The sequence below is a fragment of the Notolepis coatsorum genome (genome assembly GCF_963971535.1).
Source record: "Notolepis coatsorum genome assembly, chromosome: 1".
NCBI lineage: Eukaryota > Metazoa > Chordata > Actinopteri > Aulopiformes > Paralepididae > Notolepis > Notolepis coatsorum.
This window is the reverse complement of record NC_140165.1, coordinates 238,081,118-238,106,258: the sequence shown is the minus strand read 5'-3', so window position 1 is coordinate 238,106,258 and position 25,141 is coordinate 238,081,118. Positions and strand designations below refer to the sequence as shown.

At 47.7% G+C, this 25,141-nt stretch overlaps 1 protein-coding gene across 1 annotated transcript in view; it reads left to right on the top strand.

The window, feature by feature from the left end:
* Positions 1-24,484, top strand: part of LOC311224380 (uncharacterized protein) — a gene marked incomplete at its 5' end in the record, with an annotated part of 44,749 nt that extends 20,265 nt beyond the window's left edge. Inside the window, 8 exons of the mRNA XM_084309349.1 lie at positions 2,621-2,767; positions 6,062-6,184; positions 9,114-9,617; positions 9,987-11,678; positions 11,724-11,820; positions 12,588-13,005; positions 14,416-15,303; positions 19,516-24,484. Coding sequence (XP_084165475.1) covers positions 2,621-2,767; positions 6,062-6,184; positions 9,114-9,617; positions 9,987-11,678; positions 11,724-11,820; positions 12,588-13,005; positions 14,416-15,303; positions 19,516-22,285 — 6,639 coding nt within the window. The 3' untranslated portion in view covers positions 22,286-24,484. The remainder of the gene's footprint in view (positions 1-2,620; positions 2,768-6,061; positions 6,185-9,113; positions 9,618-9,986; positions 11,679-11,723; positions 11,821-12,587; positions 13,006-14,415; positions 15,304-19,515) is intronic.
* Positions 24,485-25,141: the final 657 nt, after the last annotated feature.

Below are 25,141 nucleotides of genomic sequence, written 5' to 3'. Positions count from 1 at the left end.
GAGAACAGAGAGTCAGGAGAACAGAGAGTCAGGAGAACAGAGAGTCAGGAGAACAGAGTCAGGAGAACAGAGTCAGGAGAACAGAGTCAGGAGAACAGAGAGTCAGGAGAACAGAGTCAGGAGAACAGAGAGTCAGGAGAACAGAGTCAGGAGAACAGAGTCAGGAGAACAGAGAGGCAGGAGAACACAGTCAGGAGAACACAGTCAGGAGAACACAGTCAGGAGAACAGAGAGTCAGGAGAACAGAGTCAGGAGAACAGAGTCAGGAGAACAGAGAGTCAGGAGAACAGAGTCAGGAGAACAGAGAGTCAGGAGAACAGAGTCAGGAGAACACAGTCAGGAGAACACAGTTAGGAGAACACAGTCAGGAGAACAGAGTCAGGAGAACACAGTCAGGAGAACACAGTCAGGAGAACACAGTCAGGAGAACAGAGTCAGGAGAACAGAGTCAGGAGAACAGAGTCAGGAGAAAAGAGTCAGGAGAACAGAGTCAGGAGAACAGAGTCAGGAGAACAGACAGCTCTCTAGACACAGAACACGTACAGTAGGTAGGTTTTTATCGTGCGCAGTGGCAGCTGGTGAAAATCATTCTAGGTGGGGTGCTGCCATATTCAATCAGTTTCAGTAACTACAGAACAGTACATATTGAGGCTGAGACTCACTTTTCTGCCGTGGTAGAACATCACGTACGAATTGGAAAAGCCGTTGCGTGTCGCGCTAACCCTTCGAGAAGCTTTGTGGTCCGGCCTTGACTTTCCATAAATGTGTCCATGAATCCATTTAGTTAGATCCAACCCTGTCTGAATGTATCTTGTGATTATTATCAATTTACGACGACGACAACAACTATTAGCGTTTGTTATTGTAATCCTATCTCATCTTGAGTCATTATTGTCGCCATCAGTCCGCGCACCCCCTAACACACCAATGACTCTGCTTGGGCATCATATTTGAAGACGCTGATTGGCAAACTTTGGTTGCTAGGTGCATTTGCACTGGTTAAAGTCATCAACGACCTCCTCATCTCCGCTGACTCCGGTGCCCTCAACATCCTGATCCTACTCGATCTCAGTGCAGCCTTTGACACTCCATCCTCCTCCAAAGGCTGCACCAACTGGGTGTTGAGGGCACAGCACTTGGCTGGTTCTCCTCCTACCTCACAGACAGACACCAATTCATCTCCCTCTCCGGCCACACCTCCTCCCCCTCCCCAGTCACACAGGGGGTCCCCCAAGGCTCAGTCCTTGGCCCCCTGCTCTTCATCTGCTACATTCTCCCCCTTGGTCACATCATCCGTAAATACCACCTCAACTTCCACTGCTACGCTGACGACACCCAAATCTACATCAGTACACAATCCCCCACAGCCCACCCCTCAGTCACATCGAATCCTGCATCACCGAACTCCAAACTTGGATGACTCACAACTTCCTCAAACTGAACAGTGACAAGACTGAACTTCTCATCATTGGCACCAAAACCACCCTCACCAGATCCAGACCCATCACACTCACCATCAACGACTCCACCATCATCCCCTCCCCCCTAGTCCGAAACCTTGGTGTCCTCCTTGACCCCACCCTCTCATTTTACCCCCACGTCCGCTCCATTGTAAAAATATCCTACTTTCACCTCCGCAACATTGCAAAATCCGTCACTGCCTCTCCCCCCTGCTGCTGAATCCCTCATTCACGCCTTCATCTCCTTCCGCCTGGACTACTGCAACTCCCTCCTCACTGGTATCACCTCCCGCTCCCTCCATAAACTGCAAATGGTCCAAAATTCAGCCGCCCGCCTCCTCACTAACACCCGTCCCGCGAACACATCACTCCTGTCCTCCACTGCCTCCCTCACTGTCCCGACATCCAAGCTTAAAAACTTTGGAGATCGGGCCTTCTCTCGTACTGCACCCCGACTCTGGAACTCCCTCCCCCAGTCCATCAGAGACTCCCCTACGCTCTCCACCTTCAAAGCTCGCCTCAAAACCCACCTGTTCTCCCTTGCCTTCAACCCCCCCCCCACCCATAACCCCCCCCCCCCCCCCCCCCCCCTCCAACCTGATGTCTGTCTCCAGTCTTTTTTGTGCTACCATGCTGTCTTCCCTGTTCCCCCCATGGTCTCATGTTCCTTTTGTTTTTGTTTCTTTGTTGTTTCTTTGTTTTTGTTTCTTTGCTTTTGTTTCTTTGTTTGTACTCTTGCTCCCGACTATTGTCAGCGACTTCGGGTTATTGAGAAGCGCTATATAAATTAAATGAATTATTATTATTATTATTTATGTTGCCCTGTGACGGCCAGTCAGTGGGGCGATATTTCTAGCGCCCCAGAAGAGAGAGGGGATGAACAGGACGCACAAACAATGATTTATATTTGATATATTACATGTTATTGTGCATTTTAAACACAAACATACTTAAAATCAGTAATTATTATTTATTTTAAAAAAAATATATATTTTTAGCGGTCGAAAAATCACTAGCCCTAGCGCCCTCTATGGACTCACAACACGACAGGATTCGGGTTAAAAACCGGCGAAATGCCCCTTTAGCGATAGCGTCGTCGTCCCGTTGGCACGACGTGGGCCTCTCCGCCTCCTAACCCTCCGTCCTCCTTGGTCCTGCAGGCCGGCAGCGAGAGCGAGCTCTGCCAGGCAGACAGCCTGGGCTCGGGCGGCAGCACCAGCACCCTGGCCTCCTCGGTCATCGAGGTGGAGGCCGAGCGGAGTGAACCCAGCCAGGCGCGGGGACTGGGCCGGAGCCAGGAGGAGGAGGTACTGCCGGGCTTTAGGTTATTTAGGTTATTTTCACCACTGCTGACCACTGGAATCACAACTCTTAAACACAGAGGGTCCCAGGGTGAGAGTACATGTCTGGCTTGGGGCGGAGCAAGTTTAAAAGCCCTGCTTCAAGGTAGTGTAGAGCAGTGGTTCTCAAACTTTTTACACCAAGTACCACCTGAGAACGTAGCTGGCTCTCCAAGTACCACCATATGACCGGCGTTAAAATACAGTCTATTCAGCTATGCACAGTTCACGCAGGAGGCAAATGTATTCCTAATACCATTATTTATTGTTAACTTTTGTCAGACACAGCCACAATGTACAAAGGGATAGCACTAGAACTAGCAAACGCTTCCACACAACTCATACAATGCAAGGGGCATTGAGAACATAATAACTAACATTCTCACATAGCAAGTGAGAAAATTAAGAACAACTGTATTTCAGCAAATGTACTTAATTCTCTCTCTATCTCTCTCTCTCTCTCTCTCTCTCTCACAGCAAGCAATTGTCCGTCATTCTCTCTCACACTCTCACACACACACACACACACACACACACACACACACACACACACACACACACACACACACACACACACACACACACACACACACACACACATTTTAATACTTTATTTGGTTCCACAAATTATATTGCATAAACAGGGAATCAAATGTATCGGGGCCAAGCAGCACTGAACACTTAAGGGTACACATAGCACCTCCTTCTCCACGTGGCTAAGCTGCCAATAATAGCTGAGACAGAGCAATATTTGGCAATTTGTTTGGCTTTTCTTTTAGACATTGCAGCAATTCTCAGACCGGTCATGGTGGATTTGTGTACATGGCCAAGACTTCCGAACACAAGTACACCATATCTACACCTATACCCAAGGTCAGCCATCACACTGAGCAGTGGTTGGTATTTGATATACTTGTCCCGGAAGGCCTGGTCCATGTAGAGGTCAAAGGTACAGCCTACTTCTATGACCAGCACCTCCCCGTGGCTGGTGTCAACAAAAACAACGTCCGGTGTATTGGGTATGTTAGCAAAAACATCGTTGGTAAGGCCAAACCACTCTGGTTTCACTCTGGCATGTTTGTACATTGTTGCACTAGATGGTGATATGTTCCGTACCGCATCAGACACAATGTCCACAATACGGTCATGACGAGCGATGTACAGGTGTTTGTATGCATTACATCCGTTTGTTATGTGTGCAATGGATTCTAGGTGTTGTGAATCCTGATGGTTTAAACAGAATGGACTGTGAGTTTGAGGGTACCAAGTGGACAGATTGTATTGGGTGGGTAATACCTGCAGTCTTGCTTTGATGGTAAATTTTAAAACATCCTCACCAACAGCGGCGTTCTTATACACTGAGTGTGAGACTGAGTGGTCAGCAGACACACACACACACACACACACACACACACACACACACACAATTATTTTGTTACAAAAACTTAATTTCCTGCATTCTGGTGCAGGAATTTTTGAAATTTTACCCTTTAAATGCCAGTGTTTGTGATGGGCATCACAAATTATTGTAAAAAAGAAAAGAAAACACATATTCAATACATGTTTGAATGTTTACCCTTTAAATGCCAGTTTGTGTGATGGCATCACAAATTATTGTTAAAAAAACACACAAAAAGTAAAATATTTTCAATATATCAAATGCAAAGTACATTTTTATGGGGGGGATTATTACAGGCTAGGCATGTGTCAATGATTAGCAGCAACACAGATTTTGATGGATTTTTTGTAATGTCAGATTTAACACCAACTCTTTTCAGAAAAGTGGGAGTATTTCACAAAAAAATCAAAAAAGATAAATGGTTATGATCAGGGCTGAAGTTGAATTAAAGATTTATGACCGTTTAGACTGCACTACTCTCTGTCACAGTGATCTCCTGGTTGTTCCCCACTTAGGTTATCTAACTATCCACAACCAGAAACACTGGCCTGGCCTGCTTCTAAGTTTTTTTTTTGCTTTTTTGTAAATGTTTTCAAGTACCACCAGCAGTACCACCAAGTACCACTAGTGGTACGCGTACCACAGTTTGAGAACCACTGGTGTAGAGAGATGAGCATGTTTATGTTTCATCTGTGTGTGTGTGTGTGTGTGTGTTTGTGTGTGTGTGTGTGTGTGTGTGTGTGTGTGTGTGTGTGTGTGTGTGTGTGTCTGTGTGAGTGTGTGTCTGTGTCTGTCTGTGTGAGTGTGTGTCTGTGTCTGTCTGTGTGAGTGTGTGTCTGTGTCTGTCTGTGTGAGTGTGTGCGTGCGTGGATGTGCATGTGTGTGTGTGTGTGTGTGTGTGTGTGTGTGCATGCATGGATGTGTGCATGTGTCTGTGTGTATAATATTATGTGTGCATGTGTCTGTGTGTATAATATTATGTGTGCATGTGTCTGTGTGTATAATATTATGTGTGCATGTGTCTGTGTGTATAATATTATGTGTGCATGTGTCTGTGTGTATAATATTATGTGTGCATGTGTCTGTGTGTATAATATTATGTGTGCATGTGTCTGTGTGTATAATATTATGTGTGCATGTGTCTGTGTGTATTATGTGTGCATGTGTCTGTGTGTATAATATTATGTGTGCATGTGTCTGTGTGTATAATATTATGTGTGCATGTGTCTGTGTGTATAATATTATGTGTGCATGTGTCTGTGTGTATAATATTATGTGTGCATGTGTCTGTGTGTATAATATTATGTGTGCATGTGTCTGTGTGTATAATATTATGTGTGCATGTGTCTGTGTGTATAATATTATGTGTGCATGTGTCTGTGTGTATAATATTATGTGTGCATGTGTCTGTGTGTATTATGTGTGCATGTGTCTGTGTGTATAATATTATGTGTGCATGTGTCTGTGTGTATAATATTATGTGTGCATGTGTCTGCAGTTTACATGAATGGTCGCTGGGTCCCGAGCTCAACAGCAGCTCTTGAACAAACGCCGTCTAATCCCTGTTTATTCCCTCGAGTTGTTTTTCACCAATAGAGACGTGTGGCGCGATCAAAATAGAAGCGATCAAGATCCAGTGCGGATGCCGCATTGCCGGTCTGATGAATAGGCGCTTAATGAGAGACGTAGTCTTACCATGGTACACTGGAACACTGGTCCCATGGTATTCCAGTTCATGGTACACTGGAACACTGGTCCCATTGTATTCCGGTTCAACAATTAGGAGAAGCTGTATTGAACCGGATGCCTTCTCACACCCTGTCCTGTGCTGTCGTATCATGTCGTGTTGTGTTGTGTTACAGGAGGATGATGAAGACGAGCTGCCACACCTATGCCCCCCTCCTACCCTCTCCATCACCGAGGAGATCCTGGAATTCATTAACCAGAGCCGAGCCCGGGAGGGACTGGCTGGGATTATTGACATGGTAATAATAATAATAATAATAATAATAATAATAATAATAATAATAATAATAATAATAATAATAATAATAATAATAATAATAATACAACTTTATTTGTATAGCACCTTTCATACAGAAACTGCAGTTCAAGGTGCTTCACAACAGAAAGAAGTCAGGAAAATGAGCACATAAAGTGCAGACATATAAAATCACAACATCATAAAATTAGGATCTAAAAAACAGGCCACCTTGTTTATGGTTTGATTCAGTTTAAAAAATAGACAATAATAAAAAGAGTAAGAGAGAATAGACAGAGTAAAATAGTGCAATAAGTAGTAGAATAGAATAGACATGAAATTAAATGAACACATAAAGTGCAGACATATATATGGTAAGACATTGATGGAACACGTAGTTTGTTTATCAGTCAGAACAGAGCTCAAATGGTAAATGGTAATTTTATATAGCGCTTTTATCCAAAGCGTTTTACAATTTGTTCCTCACATTTTACCCGTTCACTCACACATTCACACACCAATGGCGGAGGCAACCATGTCTAACGGAGGTCCGTGAGTAATATCCACAGTCACGATGGACGTGTGTTGTGAAGTGACTGTGGCAGTAAGCGGTACTGCAAGTTAAACTCACTCCCCCTTAACACATTGAGTGCCACGCCCCTTCCGGGAAGTGACCTGGCTGCCTGATTGCTTTTACCAAATGGTTCATGTTTCCGCGTTCCCGTTTTGTGCTCTGATTGGCCACGCACGTTTCTGGTCATGTTCCGCCCAATCGTGTGACGGCAAGTTATTTCGACGGTTAAGCTTAGGCGCTCTTTCGAAGTTGGTTAAGGTTAGAGTTTGTCTTAGAGCAGGGCGATAGAACGCCAGCCCTGATTCCAAACTCTAACCTTAACCAACTGCGAAAGAGTCGCCTAAGCTTAACCAGTGATAAACTAGGCGTTAGGTCGTTTGCAGGCTGTTCGACGCGGCTAAGACACTGCTTGTCGCGCCATTGGGCGCACATGTCACATGACCAGAAACGTGCGTGGCCAATCAGAGCGCAAAACGGGAACGCGGAAACACGAACCGTTTGGTAAAAGCATAGACGCGACCTGGCCTTGCCGTCCATTAACCCCATGTAAACGTAGTTGTAGTTTGTAGAGCTAAACCTATATTTTATAGTATAGCTATGGGTCTAATAACGCCGTAGAGTCTCAGTGAGTTGCTTCTGGTCAACATGCAAAAAACTGATTATTTTTTCATCTGTACATTTCCGTTTTATACCGTTTTGAATATGAATATAGTTTGGTTGCTTCTGAGTAATTCCAGGGAAAAGACGCGAAAACAGCGTTTTTGTGTAATTCAATAAACACGTTGTCATTTTCCGCCTGATTATCAGATCTTCCTGAAATCAACCCTAGATTATCATTATTATCCTTCCTCGTGCATACATGAAATGTGCCCTGGAGCGCGGCACTCCCCCCCTCCCCTCCTGCACCCAACGGAAAACAGCCACACATAAAACACAGGTAGCTTCAATCGCGGTAGAAATAAATATCAGATCAACGCAAGCTTTCATATATAGTGTCCTTACCTGGTATCTGATGTAATGCAAAAAAAAGAATCCAATTGTCTGATCGCCATTCCAGTTATCCACAGCGATCCTGTCTCCGATGTTGTTGGGCATTTCACTTCAACGGGCGGGCGGGGTCAGTAGTCCAAACCAACCCTACAAGCGTGTGTTTTGCCGGAGTGTTTAGGACCCGCCCCCACGCCACAGCTCGGTAGAGAAAATAAACTAACCCGTTTCTAACGGGGTGCAATAATGGCCGAAGGCGTTAGAGGGCGGTATAAGACCGTCTGCCAGCTCAGACACACTCAGAACAGTATGCACAAGGTGCCCCGCTGAATTATGAATGGCAATAGCGATTAAAAGAAATACTGTGAGAAAAACGTAGATCTACGTTTCTGTGACGTAGCCGGCACTCAACGGTTGGGCGACAGAAACGTAGTTCTACATTAACGGCACCCAACGTGTTAAAAGACACATAGACACGTTACCAAGAAGTGAATTCACCTCTAGGTATAGCGGTCAATGCTGTCGGGTGCGGCAGACCCGGGTTCGAAACTCCCTCGGGGCGTCGAAAAACTAACACAATGCAGAGGAGTCACTTACGATCGGTCACACTCTGCACATCGGGAGCAATTAGGGGGTTAAGTGTCTTGCTCAAGGTTGAAGGGGGGGATGAAGATTATTGGATTGTCTAGTATTATGTGTGTGAATTTGGGAGTTTGTTTCAAAGAATCTGTTGTATCTGTTGGTGTGGGTAGCATAGCAACAAAAGTAGATGAATTTGTAGATGAAGGAGCAGGATTGGACTATGTTGATATTGTAAATAGACAGTAAGTTGAGGCGATACTATTATTTTTTTTGTTTTTTTTGTTTCTGATTTCTCTGATTTTCTCCCCGTCCCAATTTAGTCGTTGTGCCAATTCCCCCCCCTCCCCTACCTGGCTGCTGTATGCATGTTCTCCTACGAGTCGGTACAAGGGCGTCCCGAGTCGATCGCACGCCTCTTCCGAGACATGCGCCGACAGCCAGTGACGTCTTTTCACTTGGCAGCGAGGACTCTCATTGGTGAAGTGTAACGCGTGGGAGGGCACGCTATCTCCACCAAGTCCTGCCCCGCTTAGCAAGCGCCGAGACCTGACCTGTAGGCTTCGCTGTCCACAACGCCAGATTCCCACCCACCAGCTTCCCACCCCCTAATACTGCCAATTGTATTAGTGTGAACGGCCAGCCAAGCTGGTGGCAACGCCGAGAGCTGGACTCAAACCCAGCATCTCCTGCGTTTGGTGACGAGCGCAATCTCCGCTACGCCACCTGACCGCCCTGATACTATTCTTTTTGATACCATTTCTTACTATGTTTTGTATATCTATCCCTATAGGACAAAGCCCAAGATAGCAGTATGCAGGGCCAGCGTCCAGAGTCTCTTCCTCTGACCAACTTCACCTGCCCCCTGCCCCCAGTCACCAGCCCTTGCAGCCCGGAGGAAGGGGCCTCGATGCAACTGGAGGAGGGCGGATCCAAAATGGAGGTCCACGGTCACCTCCATAACCAGGCCAGTGTCTCCACAGAGGAGGAACGAGAAAAAGAGGGAGCGATTGCAGAGGAACCGGAGACGACAGAGATGATGCCTCCGGTGGGAGAGAGAGAGGAGGCAGGAGAGAGAGAGGAGGCAGGAGAGAGAAAGGAGGCAGGAGAGAGGAATAACCCGGAGAGGAATGAGGAAGAGGAAAGAGTGGAAGGAGAGAGCACAGTGACTACCCTGACACCTTCGTCTCCTCTCCTTCCCCCTGCCCCTCATCCCTCCATCCAAGAAGATGGAGAGAGAGAGCAGGGGATCCAGTGTGACTCACCCAATGAGGAGAAGAGCACAGACAATGCCAGGGTAAATATGATCACATTCATCACAAAATACTTTTAACTGCTGTAGCTGGTTTTTATGGTCAGTGTGTCTAGTCCTGTGGCATATTCTGCAAGCTTGGACTCCTCTTGTGTCTTCTCTTGTCTTGGATATTGTGTCTGAATTTCCTCTCTGGTATCTATCAATCAGTCAGTCAGTCAGTCAGTCAGTCAATCAATCAGTCAGTCAGTCAGTCAGTCAGTCAGTCAACCAACCAATCAGTCAGGTCAGTCAGTCAGTCAGTCAGTCAGTCAGTCAGTAAATCAATTAATCAATCAATCAATCAATCAATCTATTTGTCTGTCTGTTTATCCCACATTTGTACTCATCCAGCATCTTTCTTCCTGCTCCTAGGAGGCTGCCACAGCCTCCCCCCGCCGGCCCGTCAGTCCCGTGTTGTGCCCCGCACCTCCCAGAAGAGAGCCCGTCAGTCCCGTGTTGTGCCCCGCGCCTCCCAGAAGAGAGCCCGTCAGTCCCGTGCTGTGCCCCGCGCCTCCAAGAAGAGAGCCCGTCAGTCCCGTGCTGTGCCCCGCGCCTCCCAGAAGAGAGCCCGTCAGTCCCGTGCTGTGCCCCGCACTTCTCAAAAGAGAGCTCCACCTCACCAAGAGCGACAAGCTGATCATCGAGAAGATCAGAAGCTACTACGAGGCGGCCGAGGCCGACTCCGAGGGGGAGGGGGAGGGAGGAGAGGGAGAGGCCTCGACGACCCAGAGGAGGCGAAACAGCTTCTCCCAAATCCCCTCGGGTCTGGTCCGGGAGTCGGTGTCCCGCTTTGACACGTCCGGACAGCAGGGGGAGCCGGAGGGCAGACATGCCGAGTGTGGAGGGCTGCTGGACACCGAGGCAAACAGAGAGATGGATGGAGAGGTAGAGCCCTCCATCCCCACCGCTCCCTCGTCTCCACTCTCAGTGGATGGACAGAGTGATGGACAGATGGCTGGACCAATCAGCTCCGCGGAAGGACAGGCAGACGGCCGAATCAGCCCGGCCCGGTCCACGAGCTCTGCTGTTGGCTCACCCGGCGTGGACGATCACAACCCAGCGGGTCAGGATTCAGAACTAGACGGCAGCGGCTCTAGGGAAGAAGAGAGTGAACGACAAGAGAAGACGAAGGAGGTCTACGTAGGGGAGGTGAAGCAGCAGGACGCGGGAGGACGTGAGCAGGGAGGGGAGGGCGGAGTGACTCCTGTTGTCACGGCAACAGAACCACCGTGTACCAAACAGGAGGAGGAAATATCCATCCCCGAAGAGGACAAACGTGAAAGCGTAACCACCAGAACCGCCACCAGGAACCCGCCTGCGGTGACCCACTCCGACCCGGTGGAAGCCAAGAGGAAGCACCGGGAGACCACCGCGGCTGCCCCAATGGACCAGCGCCAGAAGACGGAGAGCAAGGCTCTGTCGAGCTGGAACCGGACCAGAGATAGAGACATCGGCGACCCTAGCGGGAACCTCGACGGCCTCCCCAGTCAGATCCGGGTGGGTCGCTGGTCCCGACATTCCTCCAGAATCGTCTCAGCCAACCGGGCCCTGTTTGAAAGCGCCGGAGCCGATATGGCCGGCATCGGGTTCTTCGAGGCCGGGCCCCTGGCGGTGGATCCGGCCCTGATGGAGAACTCGGAGCGGATTCTTAGTAAGGTCCAAACTCTGGCCCGCATGTACGGCGCCAAAACCAGCACCATGAAGGTCCCACTGCATCATAAATTAGCCTGCACGGGTCGGGCCCAGTGGGTCTCATCTAGGCTGAGTGGAGCGTCTCAGAACCAAAGCCAAACCCAGGCTCAGCTTCAGAAACACAAGCAGGCACAGAACCAAACAAAGTACCAAAAGCAGCAGGCGTGGTACCAGAACCTGGCTGAGACCACGACGCAAGGAAAATATCAAAGCCAGACTCACGCAGAAGTCAAATATCAAACTCAAACCCACAAAGAAACCAACTACAAAATGCAGGTGCAAAGCCAAACATGGAGCCAGAGTCAGACAGAGACACAAACACAGTACCAAGCCCAGACCAAGACCTGGTACCAGCACCAGGAGGAGAAGAAGGTGGAGGAGGAGGAGGAGGAGGAGGAGGAGGAGGAGGAGGAGGAGGAGGAGGAGGAAGTGGAGGAGGAGGAGGAGGAGGAGGAGGTGGAGGAGGAGAAGAAGGAAAACAGGATTATAAAAAGAGCAGAAAGTCTAGAAAACGGTAGGTTGTTATTTAATGATTATGTCCCAAATCTTTTTTTAATTAATTTAATTATCTCTTCTCCTCATACACTTTACATTGTGGGATTTGTGGTATAATAATACATACATACATAATGGTAATGTATATGTAAAAATAATTATACTAATATTAAAGGTGCTATAGATAACATGTTTATGTAGAGTAATCATCACAAAAGAATACATCCACAGAGCTTTTATAAAAAAAGAATATTGCGTTTCCCCAAAAGAATATTGATTAATGAATGTATCACTTATCATGATCATTATCATGTTGCATGCATGTAGCCCCTCCCTACTTCCCATGTCCCCACGTGGAGTGCACCTGATTGGATAAATGACACGCTGGTACTCTAGTGCGACATCAAGTGGCTGAATGTTGTTATCTATAGCACTTTTAATTCATTAAAACGGTATTATGCTTTTGAAGTAATGGTTGATTTTTACTTCAAGCCATTTCACACTTGCATATTATGCATACACTGTCTGCATGCGCTCTGTGTGTGTGTGTGTGTGTGTGTGTGTGTGTGTGTGTGTGTGTGTGTGTGTGTGTGTGTGTGTGTGTGTGTGTGTTGTGTGTGTGTGTGTGTGTGTGTGTGTGTGTGCACCCTCATCATCCATATCTTCGAACAGAACAATAATGTATATTGACTGTCTACTAGAATGCAAGGAACCAGAAGCGGGTCGCCTCTGAGGCAGTAATTGCAGTCACCCCACTGTCTAAACGAGCGTCTTCTTTTCCTCCAGAGTACCAAGAGACGGCGACAGTCCCCTTCGAGCCCCTGCTGGTCGGCCACGTGTTAGTCCGGGAGCAGCTTCCCCCCGCTCACCACCACCAGACCAATGGATACACCCTCTCCAGCCCCAGGGAGCGCCTCTCCACCCTGCACAGGGACAGGAGCTCCAACCCTGGCTACACTTCCGCTGACACCCCCCTAACCTCCTCCGGCCCAACCCAGGAGCATGTGTCTCGCCTACCCAGAGGCACGAGCTCCCGTCTGGGATACAGCTTCGGTGACATGACCCCCTCCTCCGTGTTTCCCACCCAGCCCCACTCAGCTGGACCGTGGCCAGGAGAGGAGGAGGAGGAGGAAGAGGAGGAGGAGGTGAATGGTCGTTTTGAAGAGTTGGATTCGGCCGATGAAGAGACGGAGAGCTCAGGAATGTGCGTAAACAACAACATGTTTTTAGCTGCAGCTATTTTAAGAGGCTCTATCCAGTCTGGTCTCTCTGTGGTTGGTCAGACATGTTTCAACAAAAGAAAGAATACATGTTGAATGCATGTGAATGAATGCTTGCCTCCAAGTTGCGACATGAAATTGGCTTCCTGTACAGAGACAGAAACAGCTTTCCTTCGATTAGTAGGAAGAGAGTTGTCGAAGCTGTTTTCTTATCAGTCTTGGACTATGGTGATGTAATCTATAGGCATGCTGCAGCCTCAACCCTTATATCCCTGGACTATGTCACTCATCACTCTGCCCTCAGAGTAATCATCAATGATAGATAAGACACTCATCACTGTGTCCCAGAAGGTTGGTTGGCCCTCTCTGATGGAGAGGCGCAACAAACACTGGTATTTGTTAGTTTTTAAGGCCCTTATTGGTAAGCTACCTCCTTATACTACATCATTATTGGAATGGAAGTTTGGAACCTATGGAACCCGTTATAGTGCCTAGCTGGTCCTTAATACATTCGTGGCCATTCGATTTCCCCATCTAGCTCTAGCTGGGCCAGGTTTCCATTACATAGTTTCACTGTGCGTCACCTTGTTTGTAGAGCTAAATCTATATTTTATATTATAGCTATGGATACAATACCATGGTCATTTGACAGTCACTATCTTCCGTTCAAGATGCAAAAAAGAATAAAAATTTTCATGAATACATTCACGCGTTATCCCGTGGTGAATATAAGTATAATTTCGGAATGATCCGGGCAAATTCCTGGGAGGCTGGTTATAGGGCGCAACGTGAATTCTACTAAAACCATTGGCGTTTCATCTACTATACGCTACTATAGATCGCGCTGTGCAGGTGAAAAGATGCGACGGCTGCTTCCTCGAGTACCGGAGGGGACACGTGATGCAAGGCTTCGTCCACATTGCAGCCGGCTTGTGGGAGGCATGGCCTAACAGCGTTCGAGACAGGGGAGGGTAGAATTGGACAATACGAAATTGGGGACGGGAGAAAAATAGAAAAATGGGGAGAAAAAGTAGATCCAAAAAATTGAAAAAAAGGGAAAACGATCCAAAAACGTATATATTACGTTAACCGTTGGCGCCCAATAACGTACACGTGGTTGGCCTCAAAAGTGTTAAGGTCCCTGAGTTTCCTCTGAACAGGGTAAATCTGTATTTCGTTATGATGCCCCTATAGCTCATGGAATGAACTCCAACAGTCCTTAAAGCTTGACCGTGGGAGTTGTGAGACAGAGTACTGAAGTTACTGGTATAAAATTAGATCAACGTGGTAGTCAAGGGTGATTCGGATGATACAGCAGAAAGTACTGATTGTTGTGGAAATAAATAAATATTAGGAACTATTTCAAACGATTATTATTCTCATCTTCTTTCCAGATCACCTTCAGAGCTGAAGGCAGGGCATCCGCTCTACTCCATCACAGAAGACTGCGCCTCAGTCACCACAGCCTCCCACTCCACACACAGTGGACCAGATCACTCTGCCCATGACGAGTCACGATGGGCATTTTGTCCTGGAGCTGGTGAAGACACAGTGGGACAGGACGAAGACGTACAAGTCATGGAAGCCATGCAAGAAGTCGTACAAGTCATGGAAGACATGCAAGAAGACGTACAAGTCATGAAAGATACGCAAGAAGATGTACAAGCTGGTTCTGAATACAAGCTTCCGACGGATAGAGAGGAGGTGGTGGGGATGGTGTTGGACGTTTCCTCTCAGAACCACGCCTTGGCTGACTACCAGAGCTGCATGATGGTGGACCCGGGCCCGGCTAGAGACACGGCCCAGAGAGAAGCACCCTACCAGGGGCAGATGAGAGGTGGAGCCCTGGGGGCCTCTGGGGGTCCAAAGGAATGTGAATCCGCCGTAGGGGAGATGCTGCTCGGTGCTGAGGATGGTTCCTCCTCACAGGCAAAGACGTGTCCTCGCGACCCAACAGCGGTACTTTTGAAACCGACGCCCGACAACAAGTTCCCCAAAGGGCCGCCGCGGCTGCAGTCTCCTAGGCAACCATTGCCGGTGAACGTTGACGCGAACCTGACAGGTCAGACTGTCACCGAAACCACGGAGGGTCCTAAGCGCAGAGAGGGGGCCGCACCGCGCCCGTGTCCGTGGGCCCCCACTCCCCCTCCCCCGTTGGGCCAGACTATGGACTGCCTCCCGACGTTCACCAGTCAGAGACCAGCCAACCTGCCCACTACTATGGGTAGACGGGCTCTGGGTAATGCATGGGGTACAACCGACGCCGCTGCACCTAGCCAAAGGTAGGCCCTGTTTTGAAGACGTTGACTCGTATTGAATGTTCACAAGCTCACGGTTAAAAGGATTGGTCACCCATTATGTTACAACGGTTATCTGAAAAAATAAATAGCGCACATCCTCTGTTGCTTGGTGCTGAGCCAAACTGTAAAAACAGTAGTACATAAAACAAAGCGGGGCTCGCAACTCACTTTTGATGCTCCAAGGTGTTTTAATTGTGACAAATAATAGCAGCAGATACAACGTTTCGACCCTTCCGGGCTTTTTCAAGTATGAACACAACACAAAATTACATCTTTTTATACAGGAAATGAAATAGATTAGCTACAGTATCAGACCCAACTGGTGATCGGGGGCGGTTCCAAGACTTGCATGATTTTTTTTATACATTTTATACATGATTTAGTAACAATTTATCTTTTACATTTGACATTTTTTAGAAGGAGATTTTTTAGAGAAATATATATATATATTACATATATTAAACACAGTATTATACATAATTTAAAGATAGGCAGCAGTGTGTAAGGTACTTTCTTTGGACCCGGTCCAGGTCCTAGCCACTGAAAACACAAACAAAAACAACGGTTATCTGACCCACAGCTAGTTGGAACTTGGAACAGTAATGACTGAATCTGCCTTGTGACTATTAGCTTTGGGGTTGTGTCAAGGCACAAGATTACAAAAAACTATAGTCAAAAGATCATTAGTCCTATCGAGATTTATCTAAAAAGCTTAAAGGCAGAAGGAGATGAGGAAAGGAGAGTGAGTGAGAAGTGAAGACAGAAGGCCAGAGTGAAATCATTTAGCCTCCTTACACAAAGATGAGAGCGGGAAACTCATTACATTTAGGGATGCATAGGTCACAAGAAGTTCAACATTCTTTAACATTTAAGATAAGAGAGCAGGATTCCAGGTGCTCCTCAAGATAGCAATCCTTGGTGCAATAAACTGAAGTTGACCAGTTAAAGCCTCTCAGTCCACTCTCAAACCAAGGCCTGGCCATTACATTAAAAGGGACTAACAGACCTTTAACCTTTGTGAGAGAAGCCTGTTATATAGATATTATATAGAAACATATAATTATGATGAATGAATGAATGAATGAATGAATGAATGAATGAATGAATGAATTTATTCACACACACACACACACACACACACACACACACACACACACACACACACACACACACACACACACACACACACACACACACACACACACACACACGATACATTACATGTAAGTATCCTCATGTGATATAACAATGTCGCAATTGTGTGCATGTGCCAGGTCTCTTCCATTGCTTTGGTCTCCTGAGGCTCGCTGAATTTAACATTCATCAAAACGCATCAATTATGTATCAAGTTGTCAACAACATGAATCACAGACTGTCTGAGCTTGTCCCAGTCTGCCAACCACTGCACATCCACAACACAAGAAATAAGCATCTTATATTTGGAAAGAGGAGAAGGCTCAATTGTGCTAGCCTAAGCATAGCATGCAGGGGTCCACAGATCTGGAACAAGCTTGACGAAAATCTGAAAATGACTAAAACCTTTAAAACATTTAAAAGATCACTGAAAGAGGAACTGCTTAAATCATATCTCTAATTAAAATTATAACTTAGGAATACAATTGTCTGTATTATGTATCTGTTATATGTCAGTTAGTAGGTAGGTGTGTAAACCTACCCACGTTGTATGTTTTGTTTTGTTTTGTTTTTTGTTTATTGTTTTTGTTGTTTATATTCTGTTTATATCTGTGTTCAGGCTCCCTCCAAAAGCTTTAAATAGCTTCTTGGGAGACCTGGCACATGCGCGACATTGTTATATCACATGAGGATACTTACATGTAATGTATCGTGTATGTGTGTGTGTGTGTGTGTGTGTGTGTGTGTGTGTGTGTGTGTGTGTGTGTGTGTGTGTGTGTGTGTGTGTGTGTGTGTGTGTGTGTGTGTGTGTGTGTGTGTGTGTGTGTGTGTGTGTGTGTGTGTGTGTGTGTGTGTGTGTGTGTGTGTGTGTGTGTGTGTGTGTGTGTGTGTGTGTGTGTGTGTGTGTGTGTGTGTGTGTGTGTGTGTGTGTGTGTGTGTGTGTGTGTGTGTGTGTGTGTGTGTGTGTGTGTGTGTGTGAATAAATTCATTCATTCATTCATTCATTCATTCATTCATTTCATTAAGCTATTTAAAGCTTTTGGAGGGAGCCTGAACACAGATATAAACAGAATATAAACAACACAACAATAAACAAAATAACTAAACAAAACAAAACATACAATGTGGGTAGGTTTACACACCTACCTACTAACTGACATATAACATAGATACATAATACAGACAGTTTGTATTCCTAAGTTATCATTTTAATTAGAGATATGATTTAAGCAGTTCCTCTTTCAGTGATTTTTAAAATGTTTTAAAGGTTTTGGTCATTTTCAGATTTTCGTCAAGCTTGTTCCAGATCTGTGGACCCCTGCATGCTATGCTTAGGCTAGCACAATTGAGCCTTCTCCTCTTGCCAAATATAAGATGTTTATTTCTTGTGTTGTGGATGATATTGTCAGATGTGTAGAATGCACCTACTAACAGCAGGGAAAGTATCAAATCCCCTTAATATTGACCCCTTAACCCTTTCACTACCACACTATCAAAGGGTTAACCCTTTCGCTGTGACAATACAGAAGGTTACCATTTCACTGCCACATGACAAAGGGTTAACCCTTTCACTACCAGACTACAGAAGGTCAACCCTTTCACTACCACACTACATACGGTTAACCCTTTCACTGCCACACGACAAAGGGTTAAGAGGGGGAAATAATTGTGATTTTAGGCGGAGTGGTTCAGGCGTTATTGACCACTGACCACAGTGAAAACCGCTTGGTATAGCGCCACCATCATGCCGGTCATTGTTCTTCTTGTGGCCTGAGTAGTGGGCAGCATTCAAACCCACCCAGCAGGTTTCATTGCTTTTGGCCTCGTGGTTTCTGAGTTCCAGATACCTTTAGAGCAGAAGAGGAAGAGGACCAAAAGCAAAGACTCACCAATAGCAGGGACAACACGTACCAACATGCATACGACTTGAATGGCTCGGTTACTGTGGGTTACACACCTTTTGTACTTACAGTAACACATAATAGCCTTAAGCATATTCTATACTGTCTTTTGGGATGCTTTGAGAATATTATCTGCATATCATACTCATAGCCAAGGATGCCCTGGGTGTTGTGGAAATTAACAGTGGAGCCTTGTGCTAGGGCACTATCATGGTTCACTATCATAGTTCACCTTAACCACAATGAGCAGTGTCATAATTACAGATAAAGTTCCATAGCTGCAATTTATTGTCAATAAAATTAACGATTAAAGAATAATCAGTGGTTTATTCAGCGGCAACTTTTCAGTGATAAATGATCTTTGTCTTCAACTTACATGCCGTCATATTTTCATGTGAAATACTCAATGAAACACTATTTATCTAGTGGTTCTCAATGTGGGGTCCGGGGACCCGCTGCGGTCCTTGACAGGCTTCCAGGGGTCCCCAGCAAAATGGGGAATAGTTTAATTTCACTAATATGTTCTTCACTAGAAGTTGGTACAGTTAAAAGTGACAGTTGTGGAATTCTGGACTAAATCATAAAAAACGTCTTAGATCTTCTTAGATGGGGGTCCAATTTGGGGGTCCGTGACATGGCTTGACATGGTTTGAGAACTCGCAGTGCAGTAAGATCCGGCCTGGCAGTGATCCAACCAAGCAAAGCGTTTCTTCCACATATACAGTAACATGTATTTGCCAGGCAGTATCATATCACATGAGCATTCGTTCTGTCATGACTTGCCTAGTTGAAGAAAGGTTCAATTGAAGTCACAGCTTCATTTCATGTTCACATTCACTATGAATATCATAACAATAATCTCCCCTCTCCTCTCCTCTCCTCTCCTCTCCTCTCCTCTCCTCTCCTCTCCTCTCCTCTCCTCTCCTCTCCTCTCCTCTCCTCTCCTCTCCTCTCCTCTCCTCTCCTCTCCTCTCCCCTCCCCTCCTCTCCTCTCCTCTCCTCTCCTCTCCTCTCCTCTCCTCTCCTCTCCTCTCCTCTCCTCTCCTCTCCTCTCCTCTCCTCTCATCTCCTCTCCCCTCCCCTCCCCTCTCCTCTCCTCTCCTCTCCTCTCCTCTCCTCTCCTCTCCTCTCCTCTCCTCTCCTCTCCTCTCCTCTCCAGACCCAGCCCAGTAACTACTACCCCTGCCCAGGCACAGGACCCTTCCAAACCCACCTCTGCCTTCAGACCCAGCTCCCGCCTCAGACAGCGATCCCCATCTCCACTCCGGGCTCTTCCCACCTTCTCCTCCTCCCCCACCCCCAGCGCCTCTATCCATGCACCTTCCTGCACCTCCCCATTCAGGGCTGTTCCGGCGTCTTCTCCCTCTCCCTCCTCTGCGAGAGGCGTTACCTCCCCGATTGGAGTTTTAAGGGCTCTTCCGTGTTTCTCTCCCACTCCCTCCTCTGGAAGGTCTTCATCCATGAGGGCTGCCCCCCCTTCCTCTCCCACACCCTCCTCTATCAGAGCTCCTTCAGTCTCTTCCCCCTCTCCCACCTCTGCTTTCACTCCTTCCTCCTTTTCCTCCTCTTTCTGCTCTGGAAAGCCTCCATCAATAAGAGCTGCTCCCCCCTCCTTCCCCCCTCCCACCTCTGCTTTCACTCCTTCCTCCCCCTCCTCTTCCTTCTCTGGAAAGCCTCCATCAATAAGAGCTGCTCCCCCCTCCTCCCCCCCTCCATCGTCTACCTTCACCAGATCCCTAGCAGCCTCCTGTATCAGCCAGTCCATCAGCCAGTGCATGGCTAAGAAGAGCGCCGCCCGGCAGCAAGCCACTCCCCCGGCAGCCGGAAGCCACGCCCCTTTAACTCGCTCCTCCTCCTCCTCCTCCTTACCCGCATCCCACCTTCGACTACGCTCCCCTTCACCTAAACTCATCCCTCCCCAACAGGGGTCCAGCGTGCCCGCTCAGAGCACGGCGAATGCCCAGCCAGGGTGCACCAGAGATGGGTACCAGCACCAACGATGTCCCGCCGGCTCTGTCTCCCTCCACTCCGCCTGCCCCTCGCCGTCTCCTTCCGCCTCCCAAGCCGCCGGTCAGTTCCCGCCCCCGTATCATTCCCAGTGCTTTCCTTCTCCCTCCCCCTCCTCCCCCACCGTCGCCCATCCCCCGTCAAACACCTCCTCCTCCGCCTACTGCCCCAAATTGGCAAAGGTGGCCCCCGAGAAGTCGAGGCGTGTGAACAACAACGTGAATAACAACAACAGCGGTATCAGCGGGAGTCTGGCGGGTCACACCGCTCTCCACTGCGACAGTTATGTGGCCAATCACGGCGACATCTGTGCTAACAGTAGTCTTGGTAACGGCGTCTGGTCAGTCAGCCCCAGGAAACCGCCGCAAGCCGACGCCACGAGCCCCTCCGTGACGCCGCAATCCCAGGATTCCCTCTGGTCAGGGACTCACAACAGAATAGCGCGGCCCTTCTCTGCGTCGGAGCCCAGCTCGCGGGTTCAATCCCCCTCTCCCTCTCCTTCTCCCTCCCCATTTAGTCGCATCTGTTCCCCTCCTCCTCCCCAACATAATTACTCCTCTCCTTTGGCAAATAAACCTCCCCACCCCAGGAGTGCGCGGTTAGGAGGCACTAGCTTATGCAACCCACTGGGCCTCACATTGGAGCTGCCCAGGGCCTCCTCGGTGAGCTGCACGGCAGGGTCTAGTTGTCTGAGCCCCCGTATCCTCTCCCCTCCACCTATAGGGGTCTCTGTGAATGTTTGGACAAACATCGCCGCCCCCCAGCCTCGCAACCCTCGCCTCCCCCCAACCTCCCCCACCCACTCCTCCCTCACCTCACCCTCATGGGAGACGCCCTCCTCCACGTTCCCCTCTTGCACCTCCTCTGCTTCTCTGCACGGCTCCAGAGCCTCCTCCCCTTCTCTTGCCTCTCCCGGTGCCTCCCCCTCCTCCCAGTCAACCGCCCAGAGTCTGCATAGACCCCGTGGAGGGAGCTCCCTGTCTCTCTCCGGCCTGGCTGACAGACCTCCCAGCCCGGCTAGGAACAACTCCAGTGGAGCTCGTCGGTCCTGGGCAGAGAGCGGCCGGAGGTCCCTTGGTGGTGGTAATGGTGGTGGTGGTGGTGGTGGGTCCTTTGACCAGCAGGAATCTGGTTTGACCAGCCCCAGAAGTGGATGGTCTTCGTATGGTGGATCCCCATCATGCCTTAGCCCCAGACCTGGCATCCAATCCCCACTCTCGCCTGCCAGGCTCACCTCTGGGAAGGGCACCACTGGTGGGCAGCATTTTACCAGTGTTTCTTGGCCGGACATTCGGGAACTCCTGACCAAGTACGACGACGGCCCCGACAGGAGCCCCGACAGGAGCCCCGCCGCCACCTCGCCTGTCGCTCCTCCCTCCTCCTCACCCGCTCCTCCCTCCTCACCCGCTCCTCCCTCCTCCTCACCCGCTCCTCTCTCCCTTCCGTCGAGTCCCCAGACTTGGGAAGACCCGGAGTCGGAGGAGGGAAGCTGTCGAAGCCAGCTGATCTACGCTTACGTGGCCCGACCCTCACCTGCCAACACCCAAGCCTCTCCTCCGTCCACAACCGCAGGCATCACCTCCCCTATGCCCACCCACTACCCGCACCAGCGTTACCAGACCCAGGGCCAAGCCCCCTCCTCCGACACGTCTCTCTCACCCCTCCCCCAGTCCTCCCACCACGCGGCTCAGACCAAGCCGGGGAGTCCCAAAACCAGCTATGCCACCACCGTCAACCTCCAGATCGCTGGCAGCGGACGCATCACCTCCTTCAGCATGGCCCAGGTGAGCCTCACCCAGACCCTGCAGTCAGGGCCGGGGGCCGCGGCGGAGGGGCAAGGCCAAGGGAGGAGGATCAGCATTAACGGGCTTTCCAACCTCTCCCCTCCTCTCCTTCGCTCCCAGAACTGCAAGAGGCTGTGAAGGAGAGAGAAGATAAAGAGGGAGGTGGTGAAACAGGGAGGCGACAGCGTTACTGTTTGTGACAGAGGTGGTTTGAGACTATTATGCTTTTCTGAGGTATCTGTCTAGCCCTGCCCGACACCTGAAAGCCCACATATACAGTCTGTTACCCTAGCTTGTGTAACTGCCGGCCACTTGGCGGGCACCGCCGTGATTTATTTTTTTAACCCTTTGAGGTGTACGATCACACCGGCGAGATTAGAATGTTGAGAACTTCTAACATTCTAACGACGCCATGGCAAATTGCCGCTGATCTTTAGAGGTTATAGTTCAAGAATTCTAGGACAGAATACTGAGGAAGCTTTTGAAAAGAAAAGTCACACCTCAAAGGGTTGAATACGCAAAGTCTTGTTCGATCCGTCGTGTGAAAAGGAGCTATTTCGAGTCACAACGCGGGACAAAGTTGACATCAACCACGTCATCACAAATTTAAAAAAGTTCTTCTGGGTCTGTTGGGATGTGTTTGACCCCCGTGTCTGGTGTGGCCAGGAGGCGGGGAGTTTGATTCCCACTGGGTGCATAATGTGTGTCATTGCCTTCTGTGACATTGCGAACAGTACAACAGGAGAATGGCACTTTAACGTGAAACAGTGACTTTGGATTGTGCAGATGAGGAATGGAGACCACCCCGAGAGCCTGTGGCTAGTATTGCCATCCAGGCTAGTGCAAAATTGGACTCACTTGCCAAATGGTGAATGGAGACACCGTATGGAACTAACAACCAAATGAGGTCACTGGACTATTGCTCAAAATCTCTCCATCCTTGGATGTAATGAAATAACCAGCTCTGTCTTTGAATTTTCTTTTTTTATCCGATTCAACAAACGGGCCTATACTGTTAATTTTGTATTAATTTCAAAGATGTTCTATATATAATTGGTTGTCTGAATGCCAATGTCACGAGACAGAGGCCTTCATCCGACGCCTTTAGGACATAGTTGTAAAAGATGTTCTCAGTAAACCTTGTAATTAAAATTGTAATGAATTAAATACATTGAAATGCATCCATTATCTTCACCCTAGAATTATAAGAAGGGGATGGATGGGTCAGTGTCGTCATGGAAACAGTGTTACCACGGAGACAAATCGCGTTGTAAGATGTAGCGTGGTCACCCGAGGTGGGAACAGGGAACCAAACCTGAACATGACATCGGAGAAAAATGACATGAGAGCAAAACCGCTGACTAGATTCTGTGAAAACATCAGGGCTGTGACCCATCATCCTCTTATAATTCCTCACCTCTGCCAGAACAGACCCTTCCCGCAGGGAAAACAGTACAAATCTGGTAGCTAGTCTTGTTGTATTATTGTCAAAGTTTCTTCATAATATGATTGTTAATTTTTGAAAATTATTATCATTATTATAATTTTTTATGCTTTTAAACAAACACCAATGTTTGGCTTTGCGGGCTAAGGTTGGTATGGTAAATAACTGTGGTTATTAGTAATCCCCCCCCTCCTATTTGTATTCCTTATTTATAAAGTAGTCTTAGTCTCTCTGGCACTTAATCCTTAATTAATGTCTCTATTTTGCACATTGTCCTCAGCTCTCGTGTGTTGCTGTGTGTGCGTGCGTGCATGCAAATGTGTGTGTGTGTGTGCATGTGTATGTGTTTGTGCGTGTGTGTGTGTGTGTGTGTGTGACTGGCGTCAAGACGTGTCTGAGAAGTTATCTCTATGACTTCAGATCAAGCTGATATGATGTTCCTCTGTGTTAATTTCCCATTACGTCTATACTCTGTGGTTCATTATTGACACAATCTCCAATATCACTGGTGTGCTGCACAACGCATGTATCTCCAGTTTTGCCTTTATTCTGTTTGTTGTTGTTTTTTTTTGTAGTTTTTATTTTTTACTGTAATTGAAAGCTGACCCTTTCTTGACCCTGTGACGAAGCCAAACTATTGATAATATATTTGCGAAATGTCCAAACATTTGGTTGGCAAGCGGGAAAATCAACTAGCAAACTAAATAGAATTTTGTTTGGAGAGAAGGGGTTTCTGTGTAAAGCATAATGTGATATACTGTGTTTGAAAACAATAGCTATATAAAGATGCACTGTGCAGGCTAGTTTTGGGTAAGGAGCGGACCCATCTCGAGCCCCGCCCTCTTTTCTTGATCCCCTTCCGATCACAATGGGCCTATCTCAAACCCTGCCCTCTTTTCTTGATCCTCCAATCACAACAGTTGTGATTGGAGGATCAAGAAAAGAGGGCAGGGTTTGAGATAGGTCGTCGCTTCCCTCTGACAAACGTTGTTGGGAAGCAACCGTTGTGATTGGAGGATCAAGAGAAGAGGGCGGGGCTTGAGATATGTCCATTTGAAACTCCTTAGAAGTGGAACAAAAGTCATACGGTTTATTTTCAACAAAATTTACAACGGTGTCCCAGGAACACTGTTTTGAAGCTAGAAGGTTATCGTACCGGAAAAGTCACTGGTTCACTGTTGTTTACAACAGCCTGGCCTGCAATTTTGTGTACAAACATATATTTACTGTTCAAAGAAGTAGTTTGGTTCACCGGTGCCTCATAAATATTTTGTTTCGATGACATAAAAGTAGAATAATTCAAAGACTTACATGTACAGTAAATGTGTTTTGTAAGCACATTTCAGGCTGTGCTAAATGTAATATCAAATCCCCTCCCCAAACTACATTGTGCACCTTTAAAATGTTTGGTTTCAGAAGAGTTGCCAATAAGGGAAATTTTAAGGCTCAAGTTGATACCTGAACTATGAAACTATGAGAGGTAAGGAAAATAAAGGTGTGGTTATAGCTTCCATTTATTCTCATGGATCATTATTTACTCAGTCATTCAG